The sequence below is a fragment of the Haliotis rufescens genome, unplaced genomic scaffold (genome assembly GCF_023055435.1).
Source record: "Haliotis rufescens isolate VD_foot unplaced genomic scaffold, xgHalRufe1.0.p SCAF_3, whole genome shotgun sequence".
In the NCBI taxonomy this organism is placed as follows: Eukaryota; Metazoa; Mollusca; class Gastropoda; order Lepetellida; family Haliotidae; genus Haliotis; species Haliotis rufescens.
Window position 1 is genome coordinate 64,339,003 of NW_025964001.1, and position 25,995 is coordinate 64,364,997.

Below are 25,995 nucleotides of genomic sequence, written 5' to 3' on the forward strand. Positions count from 1 at the left end.
CCTACCCACCCTCTGGCTGCCCTACCCACCCTCTGGCTGCTCTACCCACCCTCTGGCTGCCCCACACATCCTCTGGCTGCCCCACACATCCTCTGGCTGCCCTACCCACCCTCTGGCTGCCCTACCCACCCTCTGGCTGCCCTACCCGCCCTCTGGCTGCTCTACCCACCCTCTGGTTGCCCTACCCACCCTCTGGTTGCCCTACCCACCCTCTGGCTGCCCTACCCACCCTCTGGTTGCCCTACCCACCCTCTGGCTGCCCTACCCACCCTCTGGCTGCCCCACGCATCCTCTGGCTGCCCTACCCACCCTCTGGCTGCCCTACCCGCCCTCTGGCTGCTCTACCCACCCTCTGGTTGCCCTACCCACCCTCTGGCTGCCCTACCCGCCCTCTGGCTGCTCTACCCACCCTCTGGTTGCCCTACCCACCCTCTGGTTGCCCTACCCACCCTCTGGCTGCCCCACGCATCCTCTGGCTGCCCTACCCACCCTCTGGCTGCCCCAAGCATCCTCTGGCTGCTCTACCCACCCTCTGGCTGCTCTACCCACCCTCTGGCTGCCCTACCCACCCTCTGGCTGCCCTACCCACCCTCTGGCTGCCCTACCCACCCTCTGGCTGCTCTACCCACCCTCTGGTTGCCCTACCCACCCTCTGGCTGCCCCACGCATCCTCTGGCTGCCCTACCCACCCTCTGGTTGCCCTACCCACCCTCTGGTTGCCCCACGCACCCTCTGGTTGCCCTACCCACCCTCTGGCTGCTCTACCCACCCTCTGGCTGCCCTACCCACCCTCTGGCTGCTCTACCCACCCTCTGGCTGCCCTACCCACCCTCTGGCTGCCCTACCCACCCTCTGGTTGCCCTACCCACCCTCTGGCTGCCCTACCCACCCTCTGGCTGCCCTACCCACCCTCTGGCTGCTCTACCCACCCTCTGGCTGCCCCAAGCATCCTCTGGCTGCCCTACCCACCCTCTGGCTGCCCTACCCACCCTCTGGTTGCCCTACCCACCCTCTGGCTGCCCCACACATCCTCTGGCTGCCCTACCCACCCTCTGGTTGCCCTACCCACCCTCTGGCTGCCCTACCCACCCTCTGGTTGCCCTACCCACCCTCTGGCTGCTCTACCCACCCTCTGGCTGCCCTACCCACCCTCTGGCTGCTCTACCCACCCTCTGGCTGCTCTACCCACCCTCTGGCTGCTCTACCCACCCTCTGGCTGCTCTACCCACCCTCTGGCTGCCCTACCCATCCTCTGGTTGCCCTACCCGCCTGCTCTACCCACCCTCTGGCTGCTCTACCCACCCTCTGGCTGCCCTACCCATCCTCTGGTTGCCCTACCCGCCCTCTGGCTGCCCTACCCATCCTCTGGTTGCCCTACCCGCCTGCTCTACGCACCCTCTGGCTGCCCTACCCACCCTCTGGCTGCCCTACCCATCCTCTGGTTGCCCTACCCACCCTCTGGCTGCTCTACCCACCCTCTGGCTGCTCTACCCACCCTCTGGCTGCTCTACCCACCCTCTGGCTGCCCTACCCATCCTCTGGTTGCCCTACCCGCCCTCTGGCTGCTCTACCCGCCCTCTGGTTGCCCTACCCACCCTCTGGCTGCCCCACACATCCTCTTGCTGCCCTACCCACCCTCTGGCTGCCCTACCCACCCTCTGGCTGCTCTACCCACCCTCTGGTTGCCCTACCCACCCTCTGGTTGCCCTACCCACCCTCTGGTTGCCCTACCCACCCTCTGGCTGCCCCACGCATCCTCTGGCTGCCCTACCCACCCTTTGGCTGCCCTACGCACCCTCTGGTTGCCCTACCCATCTATGGTTCCTCTTCAACAGACCTAACAACCACACACACATCTCTCAGAACAATTTTAATCAAACATATAAATGATTACAAAAGTAAGAAGATATATAACAAGCAGTATTACTACTGTAGTGAGCACATTTGTTGACTAGTTAGCACACATAAATATACATCAGTGAGGAAATAGTAGCACCTTTAGAAATGAACCTATGGTATCGGAGGTCCTCATAATCAACAAACAAAAGAAATGAGAAGAAATCCTCAGAACATGTCAGAACTTATATATTAAAAAAACCTTCAAAAACAGAAAAAATATCCCCGGCATATTGTTCAATTTCAGAGACTCTTTTGACAGGCTGACACATTCTGCAACATCAAAACATCCAACATGACAGTCTCTTTTCTTTCGATGTGATGTGAGCGTGTGTGTCCATCAAGTAAAAAGGTATCACAACAGCTAACCAAATGCAGCCAACTGGCTATAAAGACATGAATCTTGAATGGATAACACTTTCTTTAATGTAATGACATTTCAGGGCTACTTCTGATGAGACGTCATTACAAACAATGAAGAAAGTGTTATCTATAATAATTTCATGTCTTCATGTTCTTCCAACTTGAGGCTTAGGGTTGTTATATTTCTGAAATACCAACTAAACATACCAGTCAAATATCTATCTCTCAAACCTCATCTTCTGAATATTAACTGTTTCTCACATCAAACATATCAAAATGATTCATATTGGTAATATCAAAGAATTGGGTGTTGCTCAACTTTTTTTTGGTAGTATATTTATGAAAAGAAATCTATTATTCAATTTGATCATGAAAAATACTGAATTATAAAGTGGAAAGTAACAGTTTTAGTTTCTACGTGAGATGTCTAATTCAAAATCAAAATAACTGTCTCTTTGGAAAATAAAAACTTGCCAATGGCTCACAGTTGAAGCTAAGAAACCATGAAGATTGATGACAAAGTGTTTCTGGATTAGCAAACTAAATGAAACCAACAATCATGAGGCCCGAGTTGTGCTTTTTGAGACAACTTCTGATAGTCAAACGAATATGATTGATGATGACAATATTGGACAAAAACGAGGTAAAGCACTGAATAATTTCAGTTGTGTACATTTTTTAAGACATCAAATATCAATGCACTGAGAAGACAGGAAATGACTAGAACTGCATACGCCTTGGTAATAAATAACATTGTGATAGTCTTGATGAGGTGTGGCAGGTTTAGGGAGTAACTTTCCACTCTAAGCCGAGATACGGTCCTCCTCTGTGACGATTTCTGTCTGAAATACGCAAAAATAATTGCATAAACAGAAACCGTTTCAATTTGATCTTTTGTAAGTGTTGTCATTATGTCACACTGTCAGAGAATCAAGACACCAGTCTCATACTGGTTTCATCCTTGTCACCTTTAACCTCCTTCAATTAGACCCCTCTTGTGATTCTGACCTGTCCTGTAGTTTAAACCAACCTGCTGACAACTCCTTTAATGTCCCTAAAAGTCATCAATCATATACAACACATATCAATGGATGTCTTAAGATAGCCAGCCATGTAATGGCACAATAATGTATGAGCTCAATGATCAGTGGAAGAATTGTGTGTTATGTCCTAGACACTGTTTAATCAGTCCGCAATATTTCAGCTGTATCACTGACCGTCCTAGACGAGTCTGGATCAGGCAAACCAACTTTAAACACGAGAACATTCAACATTCACACTACATTTACACAACATTCCACACTACATTCGACGCGAGAGGGATGCAGCCTGCAGTCAACCAAGCTGCACATTCACAGCATGGAATCAACCAAGTCAGTCTTACCATGCAATTAATTTTAGTCGGATTTTCTGCCAAGCAAGCGGTGATGGAAATTTCACAATTGCCAAAAATATACAAAAATATCCATGAATGCATAATGGCAGAAGCTGGACATTGGACACCATGCATACCAATGCATGAACACTACTGGTTGTCCAGCACCAGGATCTTATCTGGGTGTTATCTTGTCTCAGATACTGGTTCTGTTGTTTCTCCCAATGTCTATGCTGTATGCTGTATGCAGTATTAAATCCTGCAAAGTGTACAGAAGTAAAGGTCAGATTCATGTTTTAATCAAACCCACCTCTTTATAATCTTCCTGTTCTTTGTTTATTTCCTGTATTAGAGTCTTGATCTTCTTGTTCAGTTCCAAACGCTTCTGTCGCTGGAACCTTGGTGGGATGTTTGACTACAGAACAAAGACAAAAGAAAGACAAACCATAGACAGTTCTATAGGGGTACAATGACATGCATTTTCCAAGACAGCAAGTCTGAGCGACCGAAGGGTTTAAAAATGCCGTATAAAGGTCACTGAAAACCTTACCACAACCATTCCCCACTCTGGATGATATGAACAAAATTTGATCTGACTGAAGTAAAATCATGTTGAATTAACATTATGAACTTTGAGCGTATGACCTTGAGGTTGAATTTGACCTTCAATGTCAGTGACAAATATTTCAAGAACATTCTCCAGGGTTACACAGCATGTAACCCAATATGATGTCCCAAGGTGGAACTCAATGTAACCACGAACATTCACCATATTTTGCTCATTGAAAGTAGGTTAAATACATACTAGTGTTACTGTCATAAGATTGTCAACCCGTCCCTACACAAGTATTCAAACACCATAACCATTTCATCCAAAAAATTCAAAATGTCTGCCAGAAAAAAGCATTTTAGTGAAAATGGCCAACATACTTCACGTGTGAACTTCAATGTGAGCTTGACCTTAACTCTATACATGGGTCACCCACTGCCATTCACAGTCCCACTCTGAGGATGACATGTACTGAAGGCTTTATAAGGAGGGCTTTATAAGGAGATGTAGCTGACACATCCGTGGGATGTCACCAGTATCTTGAGTACATGGTTCAATGGTTGCAGCGGTAGCTCAAGTAACATGGATACAAATTCTGTTCTTACATGACAGATGAACAAGCAATGACTGTATTATTTGTTCAGGTGAATTAGAAAAGTCAAGGCTTACCCTCATGTTCCTTGAGCTGTAAGGTCCATCTGACTGTGTCAGGGTGTCCCCCATTTCACCGTCTACCAGGTTGCTGTTGTTCATATTGCCTTCAGAACCGGGTTGATTCTGTTGCATCCAGAACCCTTGTGCTTGTCCCTTGTTCATTGGCTCATTCTGTCCAAAAGAACCCTTGTTCATTGGCTCCTGCTGTCCAAAAGAACCCTTGTTCATTGGCTCATTCTGTCCAAACCCACCCTTGTTCATTGGCCCCTCCTGTCCAAAACCACCCTTGTTCATTGGCTCCTTCTGTCCAAAACCACCCTTGTTCATTGGCTCCTTCTGTCCAAAACCACCCTTGTTCATTGGCTCCTTCTGTCCAAAACCACCCTTGTTCATTGGCTCCTTCTGTCCAAAACCACCCTTGTTCATTGGTTCCTTCTGTCCAAAACCACCCTTGTTCATTGGCTCATTCTGTCCAAAACCACCCTTGTTCATCGGCTCCTGTTGTCCTACACAAACACTGTTTGTTGGCTCCTTCTGTCCAAAACCAGAACAGGTCTGCTGGGCTGTGCAGTTCTCAACCTCAGTATCTAACCTACTACCTTCTGAACCTTTACATATCTCTGATTCATGGCTACTTGATTTGTTCAAGGATACAGGATCCTGTTGACCGAAGCCCGAGTTCCATCGATGAGGACTGCCATGTACTTGCTCTTGACTGACACAGCTTCTTTGTGCAATCCCTTGATGTGACCGCTGGCTTGATGTGACTTCTTTAGCATCAGGCTCCTGTGGCTTCATCTGTTGCTGAAGCGAGTAGGCAAAAACCGGAGGAGGACAGAAGGGCATCATTGGATGCGACATAACAGGGTTAGCCATAAGTGGGCCCATCCATGGATACAGGTGGGACCACATCGGAGACATGAAGCCAGGGCTGCCTGGCAGAGCATATGTTGCAGATGTTGCACTACACGGAGGATTGGATGTCATCTCACTGGAAGCTTTGTGAGAGGCAACATCTTGCACACACTTCTCTGGACCTGGATGTGGGGAGGCTTGTTGATGAATTGGTTGAGTTTCATTTTGTGTCACAAACTGTAGATATGCCTGGATCAGATGTTGAGGAAGTCCGATAGGAAGGCCACCAGGTAGACTGGATTGTTCTGAAGTTACACATCCACTGACATTTCTTCCTGATGGCTGAGTGGTTTGTTCTGCTTGCTGGACATTGTAGTGATGATCGCTCAGCTTCTGATCATCCGTCATCATTCTTTCAGTCACCTGGTTCTGCTGCGGGCTATCATTCAACACAGGAGTTATAACAGGCAGTCTTGGAATCATGGTGTTTTCATGATTTGTGTTGACAGTGATACTATTTTCTGTTCTTTTTGCAGCATGATTCTTAACACTTACTTCTGCAAAGGATGAAACAAGCAGATTGTCATCCCAGTCCTCGGGCTTCTGTCTCTGAGGCTGTTTTCCCATATCCTCTGGTGCCATCTGAGGCACCCTGTTACTTGTCTGACCTCTGAAATTACTCACGTGGGAGTGGGAAAATCCATTTGGAGGGATTTTTTTCAACACCTCTTGATCAGGCAAAGAATTTGTCTGTGGCCTAGGAACAGGAATCTTGTCAGCATTGTTGGATGCAGAGTCCCAAACCCCTCCTACAAAACCCGAGGAGACTTTGGTCTGTGTGAAACAGTCATGTCTCTCTGGAACCAGGTCAGGCTCTACAAGCGGTTCTGTGTTTGTCTCGGCCTCAATCGTAATACTGTGAACACCAACCGCTTCTGTTTGCAGTTGACCATCAGTCTGCACAGGAACTTCAGCAGTACAAGGCAGAGGATTTCTTAGAAAGGCAGGGATCGTTACTGGAGTCTGTTGATCTTCTGTTTGCACAGTAACTTCAGCTGTACACGGCAAAGGGTTCCCCAGGAATCCAGGAATGGTTTTGGGAGTCTGTTGATCTGTTTGCACTTGAATTTCAGCACTACAAGGAACACGGTTTCCTAGCATCAGAGAGAGGGGCTTGGGAGGCAAGAGATTCTCATTAACTCTTTTACCTGACAAAGACTTCCCTGAATCAGGCTTGGGCTTGTACTTGCGTAGTGGATACGACGGGCCCTCTGTCTTCCATCGACACTCAGCATCCCAGTCATCAGTGGTTTCCTGGTGGCTTGACGAGTCTCTTGCTTTCAGATGTTTTTGGGTGTTGCTGTTGAAATTATTTGAGTTGTCATTAGTGTTAAGCAAAGGCTTGTTCATAACTTGGCCAAGTGACTTTTTCTCATGGCCAGCTTTGTGACTGGAATTCACATTTCTGTTCACACCATGATGCTGAGTATTTGTCCAAGGGTTGTTCTGCATGCATGACGTTTCGTAACTCAAAGAAGTCGGTTCACATGCATGGCCATTCTTAACAAGGCTTTTTAACTGAAAGTGTCCTTCTTCCACTGCGTTATCATATTCCTCAAGTTCAGATTCAACACCTTCCATTTTAGCTGACTTGGAGCAGCTCCAGTCGTCATCCGAGGGTCTGCCGGGGCAGAGAGACCAGGTGTCCCTGCTTGCTGGTTTTGGCCGACACACTTTTCTTGTTTCAGATTTGGGCTTTGGAGGTAGAGACCATGACGGTCGGGCTTCAAATTCTGCCAAGCTGCTGGCTGACTGATTGACAGAGGGTCCCGGATACACTAAGAACTTGTCGGAGAGAGGGTACTTCGCTATCGGGGAACAAACAGTTGGCTCCACCTGGTGGGAGCTCCGGTTTCTGAAACAGACCAGACACTCTAGCTAGAATGGATGCTTTCCACATGGCAAGACTCAAGAAAGTCCTCTTCAGTATTTCCCAATATTCTGAATGACAAATAAAGTACAAAAATGTATTTATTAAAGTAAAAATATCATTTATGCTTTTCCTGACTCATACTTATTGCTTATCTCCTCTCATTTCTGAAAAGGTAGTGGAAACTTCCTGAACAGTGTTCTCAGAGAACAGAGAAACAGCTCACTCAAACACACCTCTGAGTCGTGCATGCGCCCCGGAAGCATGTGATCAGGTAAACTGCTCCTAATTTGTCAAGTCACTTCACTCATAGTTAATAAGTGTTTGGGTAGCCTAGTGGTTACAGTTCCCCCTCGTGGGTACATGTGTGAAGCCCATACATGGTGTCCCTGTGGTCTTATTGTTGGAATGTTCTGCACCATCATGAAATAACAGCCATTACAATATCCTCAATCAAATCGAGTTGTCTAAGACAAGTAGGGGGGAGTCTACATGCTTTACTGCCCAGGAATGCCCACGAGTGTTTCTGCCCCACCTGGTGCCGGTCTGCTGATTGGGTGTTGTCCTGTTGGCTGCTGCCATAATCTGCCGGTCAACTTCTGCTTGTTCCAGCTGCTCCTGCCACCTACAACATGTTGTATATGTTACTGTTGGAATAACTCTACCACAGCTACAGGACATGGTCCTTCCAGGATTGGTGTCAAGGTCATGTTCCTTGCTGTCACACTTAGTGCTTTTGTTTCTGGGTGATAGTTTGTTTAACACTGCACTCAGCAATATGATGGCAGCCAATAAATGCTTGAGTCCAGACAATCCAGTGACTGACATTATCAGCAACAATCCATGCCATCAGGGTACAGTGAAACTCAATCAACCCAATCACCGAGCGTGACCACCTGATTCATGTGGTCACTTCTTACAACCAACATAGGTTGCTGGGAACCTATTCTAAGGTAGGCTGAATCTTCAAGGGGCTTCTTGGTACCAGCAAAGTTACTAATGGTATTTTTATGTGTCCGGGTACTTAAAGTTTTGAATGTTTCTGGGTTTCACTATTTTAAGGTGATGTTTATTTCTGGTTATCATGACATGATATTGTTAGTTGGTAGGTTTCAGCACCTGATCTATCTGAACTTCACAAACTTGACACCTACTTTCTCTGCTGCATGTCCAGTTCGGCCGTTTGCATGCTGAGGGACAGCGCCTGTTGCAGCATCTCCTCCTCTTCGTCCATGTTGCTCGGCAGCATTGTCTTCAGCTCAATCTGCTTCCGAGTCCTTTCTCCCCATGGCGTCTCACTGGTCACCACACGACTCCACGTACTCTGCCGGTTGGGAATTTCTAAAAACATCAATAACAGTTTATTGTGGAGGAAGCCAACCAGACAAGGGATATGTTGCTATAAATAACAGTTAAGACAATAGACAACTGGGCTACCCTTGACTCCTGCATGGAGGCGAGGTGAAATTGTGTTTAACATCGCGTCCAAGATTATTGCACTTATATAGCGACGTGCATGCACGTGTGTCTGGCTGCTTGTACTAGTGCAGACTGATGCCGATTTATAGTGCCAGCCTAGAGATACCATGTCGCAGTCTAACACGAATACCCCACCAAGACACAGTATACTGACTCAGTCCTTGTTTTAGCCCCTTAATGCCAAGCGCCAGACAGGGTAACAAAAAGTACCATCTTTTCAACGTCTTTTGGTATGACGCGGCTGGGGACCGAACCCAGGACCTTCCTCTCTAGGGGCTGATGCTCTACCACTTGACCACGGAGGCAGTCTCTCCTGTATGGATGTTAACAAAGGTAGTTGCATATTCAGCATGCTAAGTATTGGACTGTATGCGTTTGGTCAACACCGCTTTGAACAGTATTCTAGTCATGTCACAATGTGTCAGTTTGATGTGGGAGGAAAGCCCAAAGTGATGCAGGTCTCAGATGTTTACCCCTTTGGTGAAATCCACAAGCATGGGTATGCTGCTGACAAAGCTAGTAATATTATCGGACCAGGATTTAAACCCACTATCATCTTTTGGATAATAGAACAGAAGACGACATAGCCCTACAATGGCCTGAACTATGGCAGTCACCTCTCTTGATGGGGTTGTCAAAAGTCGTGATGAGAGGGGGTGTTCTCGATGTCCGCCTGGGTGTCTGTCTGTGTGGTGTGTGAGGCTCCATCTTGCTATGTTGCTTCTCATGGTAGGATATGCTCTCGTAGTACTTCCTGCTGACCGGGGCTGAGGGGGCGCTGCGCTGCCTCTCACTAACACAAGAACACAGCAACACTACACTCTCTGTTCCATGCATCATTCGCGAGCTTATGTTACAGCAGAGCTCCTGATAAGCTGCATATCTGCGTAAAATACGCATCAGAAATGCAGAAATACGCAGTAAAATAAAACTTGTGCGTATCATCAAAATATTGTGAAGTAACCCTGCGTATTTGATTAGCAAATCAGCAACTTCTTTGAAATTATAAACGGGCATTCTGTCAACCTTGCCAAACTCCACGATGACAGTTACATCATGATCATTTGCCATCACACTTTCTTGTGGAAGTATCGTGGTATTTTTGAGTCCTATAAAGCTCTCGAACCCACACGACACCAGTTTGCAGGGCCTAGATGAATAGTGTTTTTAAATATTTAACTTAAATACCCACATGTGTAAAAACTAGTGGGTAAAAGAAATTTGAATACCCAGATAGAATTACTGATACCCAATGATTTTAAAATGAATTGGTAAAATACCCACAATACCAAAAGCTTATCTGGAGCTCTGGTTACAGTAAGCAATATTTCACCTATGTTATGGCATTACATAACATGCATTCAAGAGTTGACAGACAGGGGAAGGTATGTAAGTACATCATCAAACTAGATCCACATCAGACCCGTGAAGATCCAGGGTAGAATAGGTCTTTAGCAACCCATACTTGCTGTAAAAGGTGACTATGCTTGTTGTAAGAGGCGACTAACGAGATCCGGTGGTCAGGCTCGCTGACTTGGTTGATGCATGTCATCGTATCCCAATTGCGTGGATCAACGCTCATGATGTCAATCACTGGAATGTCTGGTCCAGACTTGATTATTTACAGACCGCCATCATATAGCTGGAATATTGCTGAGTGCAGTGTTAAACAACAAACTTACTAGATCCACATCAGGCTAAGGTGATGTTGAAGATGTAGCTCACTTGACTTTCAGACTTTGACGCCACTTTTAAAGTGTTTGCATCCATTGTCCATTGCTGATCAGGGCCAATTATCTGTTTGCTTTCCTTGTTAAGTTTCCACCTTTTGTTTTCTTATTACTTTTGTTGTTCTTAAGAGTACACACATATATATATATATGCTCTCTGCCCTCTCTCATTCATTCACCTGATAAAGGAGTAAGTATATACTCCAAAACGTTGTGTTCCTCATGATAAAGAATTTGACTTCCATAAATTCTCTTCCTCATGGGTATCACTTCTAAAGGCCTTTCAAAGACTTGACCTAGAACAGTACTCCAGTTATATGACCATGCATCAGTTTAATGTTGGAGGAAACCCTGAAATGACGCAGGTCTCAGACATTTACAGTGTATTTACACTACAGTAAAACCCACGAACACGGGTCTGGTGCTGATAAACCAAGAATCATAATCCGGATGCATCTTCGACCATGATCAGAACACAATGATTGTCTGGACCAGACAATCCAGTGATTGGCATCATGAGCATTCATCTACGCAATTGCATGACATACGATGACGTGCATCAACCAAGTCAGCGAGTCTGACCACCCGATCCCGTTAGTTGCCTTTTATGGCAAGCATGGGTCACTGAAGACCTATTCTAACCCACATCTTCACAGGTACAGCTCACAACGAGTTACAAATACTTACACCTCTTTCTTCAGTTCAAATGCCTCTTCTTCGTTTCTCAGACGTTCTTTTTCTCTTTGCTTCCGCAGCAGTTCGTCTCGCTTCATGTACAGGTCATCTTGGGATAACTGAACAACAGGCGGAAATACACCCTAGAACAGCAGTCTGACATAGAGATGAATTTGATCTAAGTTCACTATCACACATTTGTTGATATAATGTGGAATGCATGCAGCCTTATAGGTGAGGTGAAATGGGGTTTAATGTCTCGTCCAAGATTATTGCACTTATATAGCGACGTGCATGTACGTGTGTGTGTTTGTGTGGCTGCTTGTACTAGTCTGGACTGATGCCGATTTATAGTGCTAGCTCAATGAGATACCATGCCGCAGTTTAACATGAATATCCCACTCAGATACAGTATACTGACTCCGAGCCGACCAGTTCTTGTTTCAGCCCCTTAATGCCAAGCGCCAGACAGGGTAACAACAAGTACCATCTTTTTACGTCTTTTGGTATGACGCGGTCGGGGATCGAACTCGGACCTTCCGCTCTCCGGGCGGAAGCTCTACCACTAGACCACGGAGGCGGTCTGCAGCCTTACATCTTGCCAGTACTGACTGACTAACCCTATTATTGAATCTGACCTGCATTACGGATGATTTGTCTACGAATCATATTCGTTTAAGTCAATTAAGACATGTTCAAGTTTTCATCTGGAAACCAGTCAAGGACGAGCTATTATTATGTGACCTCTGACCTGATCAATATTGACAGATTTGGTGGACTTAAAAATGTAAAATTGGACAATTTCCATCATGAAACCAATACGATGACATCATGCTTTTGTTCTTGCAGTTGATACACTGACCATTCTGAACCTGCCTTCTAAACAAGTAAAAGTGACACAACTGCAAGTGATGATTCAAAATTATTGAGAAATTACATACTAGTTAAAGTTAAAGAGCACCTGATTTTTTATATGAAAATAGGATAATAGTTAATCGGTCATAGTTGGTGGGTATTGCAATACACCCCCCTTCCAAATGTGATGTTCTTTAACTTGCTTTGAGTGGTACATTGATCAACCCCCCATGGTTGAAATAAGAGAAATCACTCGACTGTTGATTCTGGAAGTAAAATCAAATACCGTATTTTCTTGAGTATAGTGTGCACCCCCCTTTGGCGGAGTCAGTATTTTGGAGAAAAAAATAATCGAATATTATGTGTAGAAAAAAATTACACCATACCCCTTCAGCGAATTCCGGTAAACGAATGGGTGATGACAAACTTAGTCAGTACAAATTTGAAATTAGAGATAAAAAAATCACCAGACATGTTGATTTACCGTTTAAATTGTATTTTTTGTTCTGCTAGGCATGGTTTTACATCCAGGGATTAAAATAACCTTGTGTATTTTCTTGTAAACTAAGCTGGAAACAGCAATCAGCTGTACACACGTTTTCTTGGAATCTACCGGTGATTCGGTCAAGACACACCCAATGATATAACATTACAGGATTTTAATGCAAGGATCGGCAAAAATTGTATCTGAAACTATATTTTTTTTATCAGGAATAATATATTCCAGCATCTTGTTATTTTAGTTGCAGCTTTTACTAGATATATTTAAAATAATTATAACCCTAAGCGAAGCAGCTGATCGGTATTACCGGTTATTATTTTTCACATGGAACCAGTTTGACCAGTCACCGTCAAGGCTCCCGCTCACGTGATCCCGAGAACTACGTATGGATATAGAATCGTCAAACTATAACAAGTATGACTTTTAACGAGTCAAAGTATGGCATTTATGATATATGTATCCATTCTCTGTCAACTAAAGTTCGTTTCAAGGCGTCAATAGCGGTAATCTGACCGTGGTTGCTGTTAATAACAGTGAGCTGTGCGATCTCCTGATAGTTTCACACACGATTTCACCGAAATTAATTAAAACAATATTAAAAGGAATTTTCAATAAAATTTATGAAATAACTTACGAACATAAGTCCAGGTAATGTAATTACATGATTAATTTGCTTACTTCATTATGGATTTGTTGACATGGTATTTCCGGTGTTACATGCTCACGGTAATGTCTTTCCATAGGGGCGGGGGGGGAGAGAAGATAAACCATCAAAACTTATTTTTGCGTGTATAATGCGCACCCCCTTCTACACAGCTGTGTTTGTTTTTTTAAAAGTGTGCACTATACTCAAGAAAATACGGTAGCCCCTTCAGAGTTTTTTTATTCTATTTTCAGAATCAACAGATTTGAGTGATCTCACAATTACATAGTCAAGTGTTCTGCAAACTGGCACCAGGTGAGTGCCCAGATAGGTCATGTGACCACCCACTGTAATACTGACACATGGATGGTTATCAAATGTGACCTGTCTTTTCTAAGTCAATTTACATTACACATGGCCAGCATCCAACATGCATCATTGTCGACAACACTTTGTCAGTAACCATGGTTACTCACATCATTGCTGGGTTTTCTACGGAGTCGCTCAAGCTCCGATTGATGTGATCTGAGTTGAGCATCCCTGATGCGCAGTCTCTCCTCGCGGAGTTGCTGCTCCGTGTGCCGTCTCGGCTGCAGCTTCATCAGCTCGTGGTAGGCCTCCAGATGCTGGTCGAGCAGCGAGGTTGCAGCCATGATCCCAGAAGTTGGTGTGGTGCATGTACTGGCGGATGTTGGTGTATCATTCTGTCTCGCAGTAACAGAAGTTTTCTGGAAAAGAATTATGATAATTTCAGTAGGAGCATATGTTCTGGAAAATTTGAGTTCATCATAAAACTATGGAATGTTTCCATTACATATTGACAGTTCTCCTAAAGCAACTTACAAGATAACATCAACCAGTAGCAACATGACTATGAGGTATTATGAAGGAGTCAAGCATGAGGTAGTGGGAACCTATTCTGCCAGGTTTTATCAACTAGAAGTCAAGCATGAGGTACTGGGAACCTATTCTGCCAGGTATTGTCAGCAAGGTGTCAAGCATGAGGTACTGGGAACCTATTCTGCCAGGTATTGTCAACAAGGAGTCAAGCATGAGGTACTGGGAACCTATTCTGCCAGGTATTGTCAACAAGGAGTCAAGCATGAGGTACTGGGAACCTATTCTGCCAGGTATTGTCAACAAGGAGTCAAGCATGAGGTACTGGGAACCTATTCTGCCAGGTATTGTCAACAAGGTGTCAAGCATGAGGTACTGGGAACCTATTCTGCCAGGTATTGTCAACAAGGAGTCAAGCATGAGGTACTGGGAACCTATTCTGCCAGGTATTGTCAACAAGGAGTCAAGCATGAGGTACTGGGAACCTATTCTGCCAGGTATTGTCAGCAAGGAGTCAAGCCACAAAGGAGTCAAGCATGAGGTAATGTGACCCTATTCTGCCAGGTATTGTTAACAAGGAGTCAAGCATGAGGTACTGGGAACCTATTCTGCCAGGTATTGTTAACAAGGTGTCAAGCATGAGGTACTGGTAACCTATTCTGCCAGGTATTGTTAACAAGGTGTCAAGCATGAGGTACTCGGAACCTATTCTGCTAGGACAGACACGGACATCAAGCCGATGATCATGATGAAAAGGCTGACTGAACCCTACCCTCTCCTGGCCTGCATAAACAGCATCAGCAGCATCGGACATTTTCCCCGTGACATCACTGCCTCCATCCTCAGAGCTTCTCTGCTTCCTCCTTACTTGGTCCATCAAGTCTGCCAGGCCTTTGTCCCGCTCCTCCTTCGACATACGCTTGTGATCAAATGAGCTGGTTAGATTTTTCTGGTCGTACTTGCTTGCCATGAAATCTGTGTTGTTGAAAGTCTGGTGAGGAAAGTTTCTCTGTTCTGATGGCAGCGATGGAGCACTTTGTGTTGTGTTCTGTTGTTTTTTCTGTAGAAGGAAAATAGTAAGTACAAAGTATCACAATGGCAGACATCTCTGTTCACACGAGGAGACTAATGGGGCAATATGCAAACTGACCGCTTTCTTCTTTTCCAATTTGCGTAGTTTCTTCTCTTGCTTATGTTCCTGAGCTTCGAGACGCCGCAAGTTTTCTTGCAATTCGTGCTCCTTTCTCTGTGCTTCTGTCAGTTGCCGCTCAATTTCAAGTCTTTCTGGACTCTTTGTGGCTCTGAGGACAAAACGCAGCACAATCACATGGTGTGAACAAACACAAAAGGATTTTTGTATCATAAAAATGTCATTTATACTTATCCTGACTCATGCTAATATGATTATCCCTTCTTATTCCCAAAACACCAGAATGTCCACAGTTTGTCCAGTATCTCGCCAGTCTTCCACCTACGGTAGATTGCTGTACTTGAAGGTCCCAGTCGTTCAAGAGCTCCTCTTCAACAGTAGGCGCGGGATCCCCTGGATCCCCACCCTAGACCCCACTGATCATGTTGTACTCTGTCCTAACCAGTGGGAGTTAGCTATCAGACCAGTGGGAGTTAGCTATCAGACCAGTGGGAGTTAGCCATCAGACAAGTGGGAGTTAGCTATCAGACCAGTGGGAGTTAGCTATCAGACCAGTGGGAGTGAACTATCAGACCAATGGGAGTTAGCTATCAGACAAGTGGGAGTTAGCTATCAGACCAGTGGGAGTTAGCTATCAGACCAGTGGGAGTCAGCTATCAGACCAGTGGGAGTGAACTATCAGACCAGTAGGAGTGAGCTATCAGACCAATGGGAGTGAGCTATCAGACCAGAGGGAATGAGCTATCAGACCAGTGGGAGTTAGCCATCAGACCAGAGGGAGTTAGCCATCAGACCAGAGGGAGTGAGCTATCAGACCAGTGGGAGTTAGCCATCAGACCAGAGGGAGTGAGCTATCAGACCAGTGGGAGTTAGCTATCAGACCAGAGGGAGTGAGCTATCAGACCAGTGGGAGTTAGCTATCAGACCAGTGGGAGTTAGCTATCAGACCAGAGGGAGTGAGCTATCAGACCAGAGGGAGTGAGCTATCAGACCAGTGGGAGTTAGCTATCAGACCAGTGGGAGTGAACTATCCGACCAGTGGGAGTTAGCTATCAGACCAGAGGGAGTGAGCTATCAGACCAGTGGGAGTTAGCAATCAGACCAGAGGGAGTGAGCTATCAGACCAGTGGGAGTTAGCCATCAGACCAGTGGGAGTTAGCTATCAGACCAGAGGGAGTGAGCCATCAGACCAGTGGGAGTGAACTATCAGACCAGAGGGAGTAAGCTATCAGACCAGAGGGAGTTAGCCATCAGACCAGTGGGAGTTAGCTATCAGACCAGTGGGAGTGAGCTATCAGACCAGTGGGAGTTAGCAATCAGACCAGAGGGAGTCAGCCATCAGACCAGTAGGAGTGAGCCATCAAACCAGTGGGAGTGAGCTATCAGACCAGTGGGAGTTAGCTATCAGACCAGTGGGAGTTAGCCATCAGACCAGAGGGAGTGAGCCATCAGACCAGTGGGAGTGAGCTATCAGACCAGTGGGAGTTAGCCATCAGACCAGTGGGAGTGAGCTATCAGACCAGAGGGTGTCAGCCATCAGACCAGTGGGAGTGAGCTATCAGACCAGTGGGAGTTAGCCATCAGACCAGTGGGAGTGAACTATCAGACAAGAGGGTGTCAGCCATCAGACCAGTAGGAGTGAGCCATCAGACCAGTAGGAGTGAACTATTAGACCAGAGGGTGTCAGCCATCAGACCAGTAGGAGTGAGCCATCAGACCAGTGGGAGTTAGCTATCAGACCAGTGGGAGTGAGCTATCAGACCAGTTGGAGTTAGCAATCAGACCAGAGGGAGTGAGCTATCAGACCAGTGGGAGTTAGCCATCAGACCAGTGGGAGTGAGCTATCAGACCAGAGGGAGTCAGCCATCAGACCAGTAGGAGTGAGCCATCAAACCAGTGGGAGTGAGCTATCAGACCAGTGGGAGTTAGCTATCAGACCAGTGGGAGTTAGCCATCAGACCAGTGGGAGTGAGCTATCAGACCAGAGGGAGTGAGCCATCAGACCAGAGGGAGTGAGCTATCAGACCAGTGGGAGTTAGCCATCAAACCAGTGGGAGTGAGCTATCAGACCAGTGGGAGTTAGCTATCAGACCAGTGGGAGTTAGCCATCAGACCAGAGGGAGTGAGCCATCAGACCAGTGGGAGTGAACTATCAGACCATTTGGAGTAAGCTATCAGACAAGAGGGAGTTAGCCATCAGACCAGTGGGAGTTAGCTATCAGACCAGTGGGAGTGAGCTATCAGACAAGTGGGAGTTAGCAATCAGACCAGAGGGAGTCAGCCATCAGACCAGTAGGAGTGAGCCATCAAACCAGTGGGAGTGAGCTATCAGACCAGTGGGAGTTAGCTATCAGACCAGTGGGAGTTAGCCATCATACCAGTGGGAGTTAGCTATCAGACCAGTGGGAGTTAGCTATCAGACCAGTGGGAGTGAGCTATCAGACCAGTGGGAGTTAGCAATCAGACCAGAGGGAGTCAGCCATCAGACCAGTAGGAGTGAGCCATCAAACCAGTGGGAGTGAGCTATCAGACCAGTGGGAGTTAGCTATCAGACCAGTGGGAGTTAGCCATCAGACCAGAGGGAGTGAGCCATCAGACCAGTGGGAGTGAGCTATCAGACCAGTGGGAGTTAGCCATCAGACCAGTGGGAGTGAGCTATCAGACCAGAGGGTGTCAGCCATCAGACCAGTGGGAGTTAGCTATCAGACCAGTGGGAGTTAGCCATCAGACCAGTGGGAGTGAACTATCAGACAAGAGGGTGTCAGCCATCAGACCAGTAGGAGTGAGCCATCAGACCAGTAGGAGTGAACTATTAGACCAGAGGGTGTCAGCCATCAGACCAGTAGGAGTGAGCCATCAGACCAGTGGGAGTTAGCTATCAGACCAGTGGGAGTGAGCTATCAGACCAGTTGGAGTTAGCAATCAGACCAGTGGGAGTTAGCTATCAGGCCAGTGGGAGTTAGCTATCAGACCAGTGGGAGTTAGCTATCAGACCAATTGGAGTTGGTAAGTTGCATTGGGGTTGGAGGCCGTGAGTTTGGGTGAGATGTGTTCTGTTCATTGGGAACACTGCGCTATAAGTTTCCACTACATCGCAGGAATAGTGAGTGAGTGAGTATGGTTTTACACCGCTTTTAGCAATATTCCAGCAATATCAAGGCGGGGGACACCAGAAATGGGCTTCACACATTGTACCCATGTTGGGAATCGAGCCCGGGTCTTCGGTGTGACGAGCGAACGCTTTAACCACTAGGCTACCCGACCGCCCCATCTCAGGAATAAGTAGAGATAAGAAAATAAGCCTGAGACAGAATAAGGTCAAAGCATACTAATCTATTGATCATACTGATACTTTTCTACAGTACTTTGCTACTCTTGATACAAGTTTATTTATTCTTTATTTTGACTTTATCTCACACAAGTAAACAAGCCAGTATTGTTCAAATTGTCACAATATGATCTTGCAAATTCTTTCATGTTAAAATGATAGGCTTTTATCATGGAGGTGGAAGTTGTGCCAATCACCTGGACATTAAGTGGACTGGTTCACTGCTGGGTTTGTGGTGTGGGGTCTCTGAATCTTGTCTTTTCTTCTTTTTTTCCTTTTTCTCATCTAGAGTCCTCAGAAGCTGGTCTCGGATTGCCTGAAGTTCCTACAAAAGGAAAGAGGCAAACTTGGTTGTACATACACTGCCACTAAGGCAAATTACAATGTCAGAACCTACACTGAAACGTCACTCCTAATTGTAATAAAGAAGTTATTCATCCATTTATCTTATCCTTACTTAGTACTCCAACTTCTAAATGCCTATCAAATCAAGGTTAGCTGTGCTTTTTACACTCAAGACACTGGTTATTATTGTTTAAAGAGTGAGAAAGTTGGAAGAATGATTTGACAATAAATAGAATCTCACCCTTGTGTTTTTTACATCAAATATCAACATTCATCAATAAGAGTTTATCTTTTGTGTAAAATATGCATAACATAAACTTAATTACAACCAGGTATTCTGACACTTCAGCCAATGAATGCAATATAAAATAGCTGCAGTCAGACAAAGCATAAATTTGATTGGCTGCAGAAATGGTATTCCCTGGAATACACAAGCGTTGACCAATCAAATTACGGTTTACATCTGTTTTTGGATGTTGTACTTGTAAAAGTCTCCATGAGTAAATTTTCCCTGTGAAACAGAACTTAGTATATATTTAATTAAATGCATTTCTACAGTGTACGGCTTTAGTTAACATAATTAAAGAACCTTGTGCCATTTTCAAGACCCCTTAGTAAAATCAAACTTTTTTTTAAGACGACAGTCAAAATTCCAGATTTTCCAGGACCTTTGCAAACCCTGAACAGGGATCAAGTAGTAACGTGTGAACCAGCATGCATTGTTGCTCATGCAGTCAATCACTAGTTTATCTGGCACAGAACACACGGTCCACGACAGCTAGAATATTGCTTTCTGTGGCATAGAACAATATTCCCTACCTTTCAAAAAGACTTTCCAACATCAAACCATTATGGACAAATAATGAAAAATTGCAACAAAAGTTGTCACAAGCTTAGGAAAAACGTCCAATGTGTAATAATCATATTTACATGGTTACTCTCAGTCTGTATAACAGTACTGTAAGACATACGACATACGCTGAGAAGCGTCGTCCCTTAAACATGTTAAACTGCTTGGCTATACACCAACTCACTCATCCCAAGGAGTGAGTGAGTGAGTAAATTGGGTTTAACGCCACTTTTAAAAGTATTCCAGTTATATCACGGCGTGTCAGCTTAATGTGGGAGGAAAGCCCGAAGTGATGCAGGTCTCAGACGTTTACCACTTTGGTGAAACCCACGAGCACGGGTATGGTGCTGACAAACCCAGAAACATAATCTGGGCGAACCGGGATTCGAATCCACAATCATAGGTTTCCGACACGCCCAAGGGAAGCAACTCTGCACAGAGAATCATGGCACCTTACTCGACTGGGCCACCCGTGCTCCCCTCATCCCAAGGACTTTCACAAGCTGCCTACTGTTTATTGGTAGCCCAGTCGTGTTCTGCTCAATAGTGTTCGGGCACACAACATACTTTCTCCTTCCGCTTCTGTTCCGTCTTCCTCTGCTTCTTGTTCATTTGCTTCTGCTCCTCCTTCTGACGTCTCCTGGATTTCTGGACAGCTCGCTGCATGAAAAACAAAGAAATATAGCAAACTTTAACAATGGCTGAAATAATAACAGAAGTCATCGGGAGATGACATATCACCCTCATCTGTTACTATTTTGAAATGGAATTTGGCTACTAATAACCCACTTTGGGCTCATTGCCATTGGATACCTTCAGTTGAGAGAAATAAAACAAGAGTCATCTGAAGATGACATACCCCCCCGACGTGGCATGTCGGTAAACTGTGTGTACCTTCAAATATATTTAGATTGGTAAGGAAATCTTTTTCCTTGATGCCAAAACCAGAAATATACTGAAGGTTATTAAATATTGATTCATGTAGCTCACTTTCTGATGATCTCAAATGTCAGGGGCTACAAATCAAAAAGATATAAATCTATAAATAACAAACTGCACTACTGAGGACATTACCCTAAGTTCATCAATTTTCAATTTAAATTAAAAAAAGAATAAAAGGGAAAAAATCTGTTAATAGCAAAGGCACCACTACATAACCTGCTTGATAGGCGTAAAAACTTTTGAGAAGCTAAGTTGTATGGTTCGGGAGATATGGTCCGGACAAGAGCACTACCCTCAAATTTCCTAAGTTCATCATATTTCCATGGAAACGACAAAAATAACAAATTCTAAAAATCTCTAAATAGCAAAAGGCACTTCTACTGAGCCTGATTGTTAAGAGTACCAAGTTTTGGGAAGCTAGGTTGTACGGTTTAGGAAATATGCTCCGGACAAGAGCACTACCCTCAAATTTCCTAATTTCATCATATTTCCATGGAAACGACAAAAATAAAAAATTCTAAACATCTCTAAATAGCAAAAGGCACTACTACTGAGCCTGATTGGTAAGTGTATCAAGTTTTGTGAAGCTAGGTTGTACAGTTTAGGAAATATGCTCCGGACAAACAATGATTACAGACGGACATACTGATGGCTATATCCCCCCGTCATTATATGTCGGGGGGGATAAAAAAGGCTGTTCACTCGTTCTAAAAACGCCAAATCAAAAGGTGCCAGTTCATCACAAGACTGATCTGTATAGCAATTTTCATCTAGAAACATTTAACAGTTTGGGTGTTCTGAAATACCATGTCACAATCTTAGCATGACTATCCACAAGCCGACCAGTTGCTTGGTTGGTTTGTTGTTTAACGTCTCACTCAGCAATATTGCAGCAATATGACGGCGGTCTGTAAATAATCGTGTCTGGACAAGACAATCCAGTGATTAATATCATGAGAATCAATCCACGCAATTGGGATCGATGACATGCATCAACCAAGTCAGTGAGCCTGACCACTAGATCCCGTTAGTCGCCTCTTACAACAAGCATGGTCGCCTTTTTCAGCAAGCATTGAAGCCGACCAGTCCTTGCTTTAGCCCTTTAATCGCGAGCCCCAGGCAGGGTAACAACAAGTACCATCTTTTAGCATCTTTTGGTATGACACAGACGGGATCAAACCCCCAACCTTCTGCTCTCCGGGCAGACACTCTACCAAAAGAGGCGGTCGAAAATCTCAAGGAATATTATCTGTGTGTAAATCCTTTTCCTCATAATCATATTGTTTTCTCAATTCCAAATTTGCAAAATGTGCAATTTGATTTTGGCGTAATTGAATATTAAGTTGAAGCAATGTTAATCAGAACAACAATTTCTGTGTTCATTTAGAATTTAGCTCTGCTTAAAATGATTTCTGAACTTACGGTATCCGATAATTAATATCTCAAACCACCACCTACCCTCTTACACCTGTTGGGGGGCTTGCTAGGGTCTCTCGCTTTCTGCCATTCATCATAGGACTGGAATTTCTTCAACTGGTATGAAATAGAATTTGAAAGTCAAAGATTTCCTGAATACTGTATGACAATATATATGTCAACATGTTGAATACGCACAGCACATGCTATGCACATATTAAGCACATCACCCATCTCACCCCAAGTAAACCGCTCTCAGGGGCAGGAAAACAGTAAATCTGTCATCAATGAATCAAGAAAACTAGAACCTGATGTAAGAAAAAAGAAGAAGCGAAGGTCTAATAATGTACACTGAAATGAATTTGACACACTTCTGTCACAAAACAAATCAAATATTGGACACACAGGGATTTATCCAGACCTGTTCAGAGGCCAATCTCTCGTCTGACACAAATATGAAAATAATTCCCTAAGCAGAATTAAAATTTCCCAATTCAACTAATTTTATGGCTTGTAGAGATATCTTGTATTTCATTGATAACAGGGCAAATACATAAGAAGTTTTTAGTTATAATTATATTATTGAATTGAATGCATTCTCAAAATACAATGATAAATTAGTTCTGAATCTAACAAAGTAAGAACTTATAAAACACATCCAAATCTTGAACAAAACAACAATTTCTTCCCAATTTGGCTGCCATGGGCACTTAGTTTTGAATCCTAGATAAATCTCTGATACACAGGAAAAATGTTCATCGAAGCATTTACTGATGTTGTCCATCAAATTAGATCCATTGCTTTTAGGCATTCAGTTGTTTCAGACAATCTTTCCAGGACTTCAACATCTTCAATTCTTCTTCATTCATGTCATTATGAAATTTGCCCTTTTTAAGGGTTTTGCTTCGTTACCATTGTGAGGACTAGTGGATGAAAACTGTTCGTTTCTATTGCTGCAAAACGTAAGAGCAAGGTTCTACCTATTGAAAAGATTTATCAAATTTTAACAAACTTTTCTGGACCATTTATTTTCAATAGTGTCATTAGGTCATAAAAGTTCAAAAATGAATTGACTTCTTATAGTTATTGAATGATGGATGGCAAAGTACCAATGACTGAGATTAACCACGACATATTCCACAAATGTCTCTCAAACCCAAGTCCTCGTTAGCCTCAGATTCCTCTGGATACAACTTACATCATCTTCGGTGAGGATGTAGTCATCAATGCTGCTCCTTCCCTCCGACCGGAACTTCTGGAAACCTCACAATACAGACACATGAAGTAGCAATGTACAGAGTATTTCATCTGACAAGGGAATTTATACATTAAAAAAAAGGGTCTAAATACTTGCATACAGCACAACTAAGTTAAGCATTTTCGTTTTGTTTGAGACAATATGCAGAGAAATGTGCCTGGTACTGTCAACACTGTGTCACATTGCATTGTTTTGTTACACAGAATATATGCAGCAACAACAATGCTGGTGATGTCAAAGAGTCAACCCTTGGTTTATACATCTGAGTGAGTGATGGAGTGAATTGGGTTTTACGCCGCATTAAACAGTATACCAGTTATATCGCAGCGTGTCAGCTTAATGTGGGAGGAAAGCCCGAAGTGATGCAGGTCTCAGACGTTTACCACTTCAGTAAACCCACGAGCACGGGTATGGTGCTGACAAACCTAGAAACATAATCAGGGCGAACCGGGCTTCGAACCAACAATCATAGGTTTCTGGCCTGCTCAAGGGACGCAACTCTGCACTGCGAATCGAGGCGCCTTAGACGACTGGGCCACCCATGGCCCTAGTTTATACATTCAGACATTGGTAGTATGCAACAAACCCTGGTGATGTCAAGGAGTCAACCCTTGGTTTATACATCAGAACACTGGTAGGATGCAACAAACCGTGGATAGAAATTCGAAGAAGCCCTCCTCCTCCGTGTCCTCTGTTGTGTAGGGGTCAGGTTTCTTCCTCTTTGATTGGAACTCTGTTAAGAGAAAAAAGCTGGCAGTGAATGAAAGGGGGCTCTATCAGCAGATCCTCCCACGATCAGCATCCATCTAGACGCTGGCATTTGTGACTTGCGTTGTTTGGTATTTGTTTTGTATGTTGTTTAACCAGAGCTTCCAGATAAATTTTGTAGCAATTCAGTTTTTACTCTAGGGTTTCTATTTTAATTGGGATATTACATTTTTCGTTAGGTAACCAATATTTTTTCATTCGTCTTTCCATAACTCAAAGACATATATACAAAGGATAAGCAGCCTTCTGTGATGTGAGACGCGCTAATTGCCACAGCAGGGGTTCATCGGCCGGCTGTATGCGCGCGGGTAATTCACTATCGCTAGACAACAGAGCAAAGACATTGTGTTTGGAATTTTACTGATTGCAGCACTAACGTAGCATTTCATGAACTGAAGGTAAGAATTATCATTACTTATAATGTGCAGGAAAGTGCAATGTCTTGTTTTAGTGATTTAACTATTGTCCTTGGCTTGATTCCCCTTTTAAGTGTAGCCAGTTATAACTCGTGACGCCGACTTCGAAACCAAACACGCGCAGTCAGCAGAATTGTAAATTATGTCCCATTCGTGCACCAATTTATGAAGCGGAGGATGCAGAAAGTCCTTAGTTACTTTGGTCATATGGAAGAACAACTTATGTTTTAACTATAGGAGATTTTGTATCAAAACAATTATGTCTTTATTTCGAGATTTTCACTCTCAAATATCAAGACATTTTTGGTTAGATTGATAATGTAGTGAAATCTTCAATTATCGTTACAGATTTTTAAAACCAATTGAAAAAAAACCTACTCAACTAATTTTTCCAGAAATAAAGATTTTGATAACTTCAATTTATGTGTGTTTGACTGACGATGAGTTTTCTTTGTTTTATGTCAAATTCGACGTCAAAAGGTGCAAATAAAAACAGCTATTTTTTATCCTAGATTCTAATGCTCACTGTTCATCCATCTCTATTTTTTCAGGCCTCAAAGTTTAAATGTTTACAAAACAGCCATATGCCTACAAGTATTTTTTTCCAGGTAGCCAGTGGTAAAATTAAGAAGTCAAGCCAATAGTGTAGGTAGCCAAAAGCATTTGAAATGATCTTTTATCAAATAACTATTATATGAACAAGTCATAGCACTAGTCTTGGAATTGTATATTAGTGGAAACTGTACTTGAGTTTTGTTAATTGTGACTCGAACAATGATGCAATTTATGTTAAGAGATTATATAGGATTATCCTTGCTTATCCAATAAACTATCAACTATAATAAAATACTAATTACATTAATATTGATGTATTTCGGTTGATTGTTGAATATAAGGGGAATTATTTGCGAGTACAATTAGTAGCAGACACATTTATTTTTGTGTCTACATATGTGTAGCAATAGATTTTAGTAGCCACAAGATATTTTTCAAGATAGCCATTTGGTTACCTCCGAATTTTAGACAGTGAGTGAGTGAGTTAATGCTTTACGTCACATTTGCAATATTTCAGCCATATCGTGACGAGAATTTTAGACAGTAGACAAACTGAAATTTAGGTGGCATTAGTGACCGTTTTAGTCGCAACTTTGAGGCCTGATTTTACAACTTTTCAAGAT

The 25,995-nt window shown here is 43.9% G+C and overlaps 1 protein-coding gene across 1 annotated transcript in view; it reads right to left on the reverse strand.

Annotated features, from left to right (window-relative positions):
• Positions 1–1,853: 1,853 nt before the first annotated feature.
• Positions 1,854–25,995, reverse strand: part of LOC124132404 — a 41,525-nt gene continuing 17,383 nt past the window's right edge. Inside the window, exons 6-20 of the mRNA XM_048403475.1 lie at positions 24,284–24,366; positions 23,574–23,630; positions 22,418–22,492; positions 20,585–20,677; positions 19,020–19,147; positions 15,495–15,645; positions 15,117–15,404; positions 13,984–14,235; positions 11,520–11,626; positions 9,720–9,895; positions 8,778–8,964; positions 8,159–8,248; positions 4,854–7,608; positions 3,945–4,049; positions 1,854–3,101 (exon numbers count right to left, since the gene is read on the reverse strand). Coding sequence (XP_048259432.1) covers positions 3,063–3,101; positions 3,945–4,049; positions 4,854–7,608; positions 8,159–8,248; positions 8,778–8,964; positions 9,720–9,895; positions 11,520–11,626; positions 13,984–14,235; positions 15,117–15,404; positions 15,495–15,645; positions 19,020–19,147; positions 20,585–20,677; positions 22,418–22,492; positions 23,574–23,630; positions 24,284–24,366 — 4,586 coding nt within the window. The 3' untranslated portion in view covers positions 1,854–3,062. The remainder of the gene's footprint in view (positions 3,102–3,944; positions 4,050–4,853; positions 7,609–8,158; positions 8,249–8,777; positions 8,965–9,719; positions 9,896–11,519; positions 11,627–13,983; positions 14,236–15,116; positions 15,405–15,494; positions 15,646–19,019; positions 19,148–20,584; positions 20,678–22,417; positions 22,493–23,573; positions 23,631–24,283; positions 24,367–25,995) is intronic.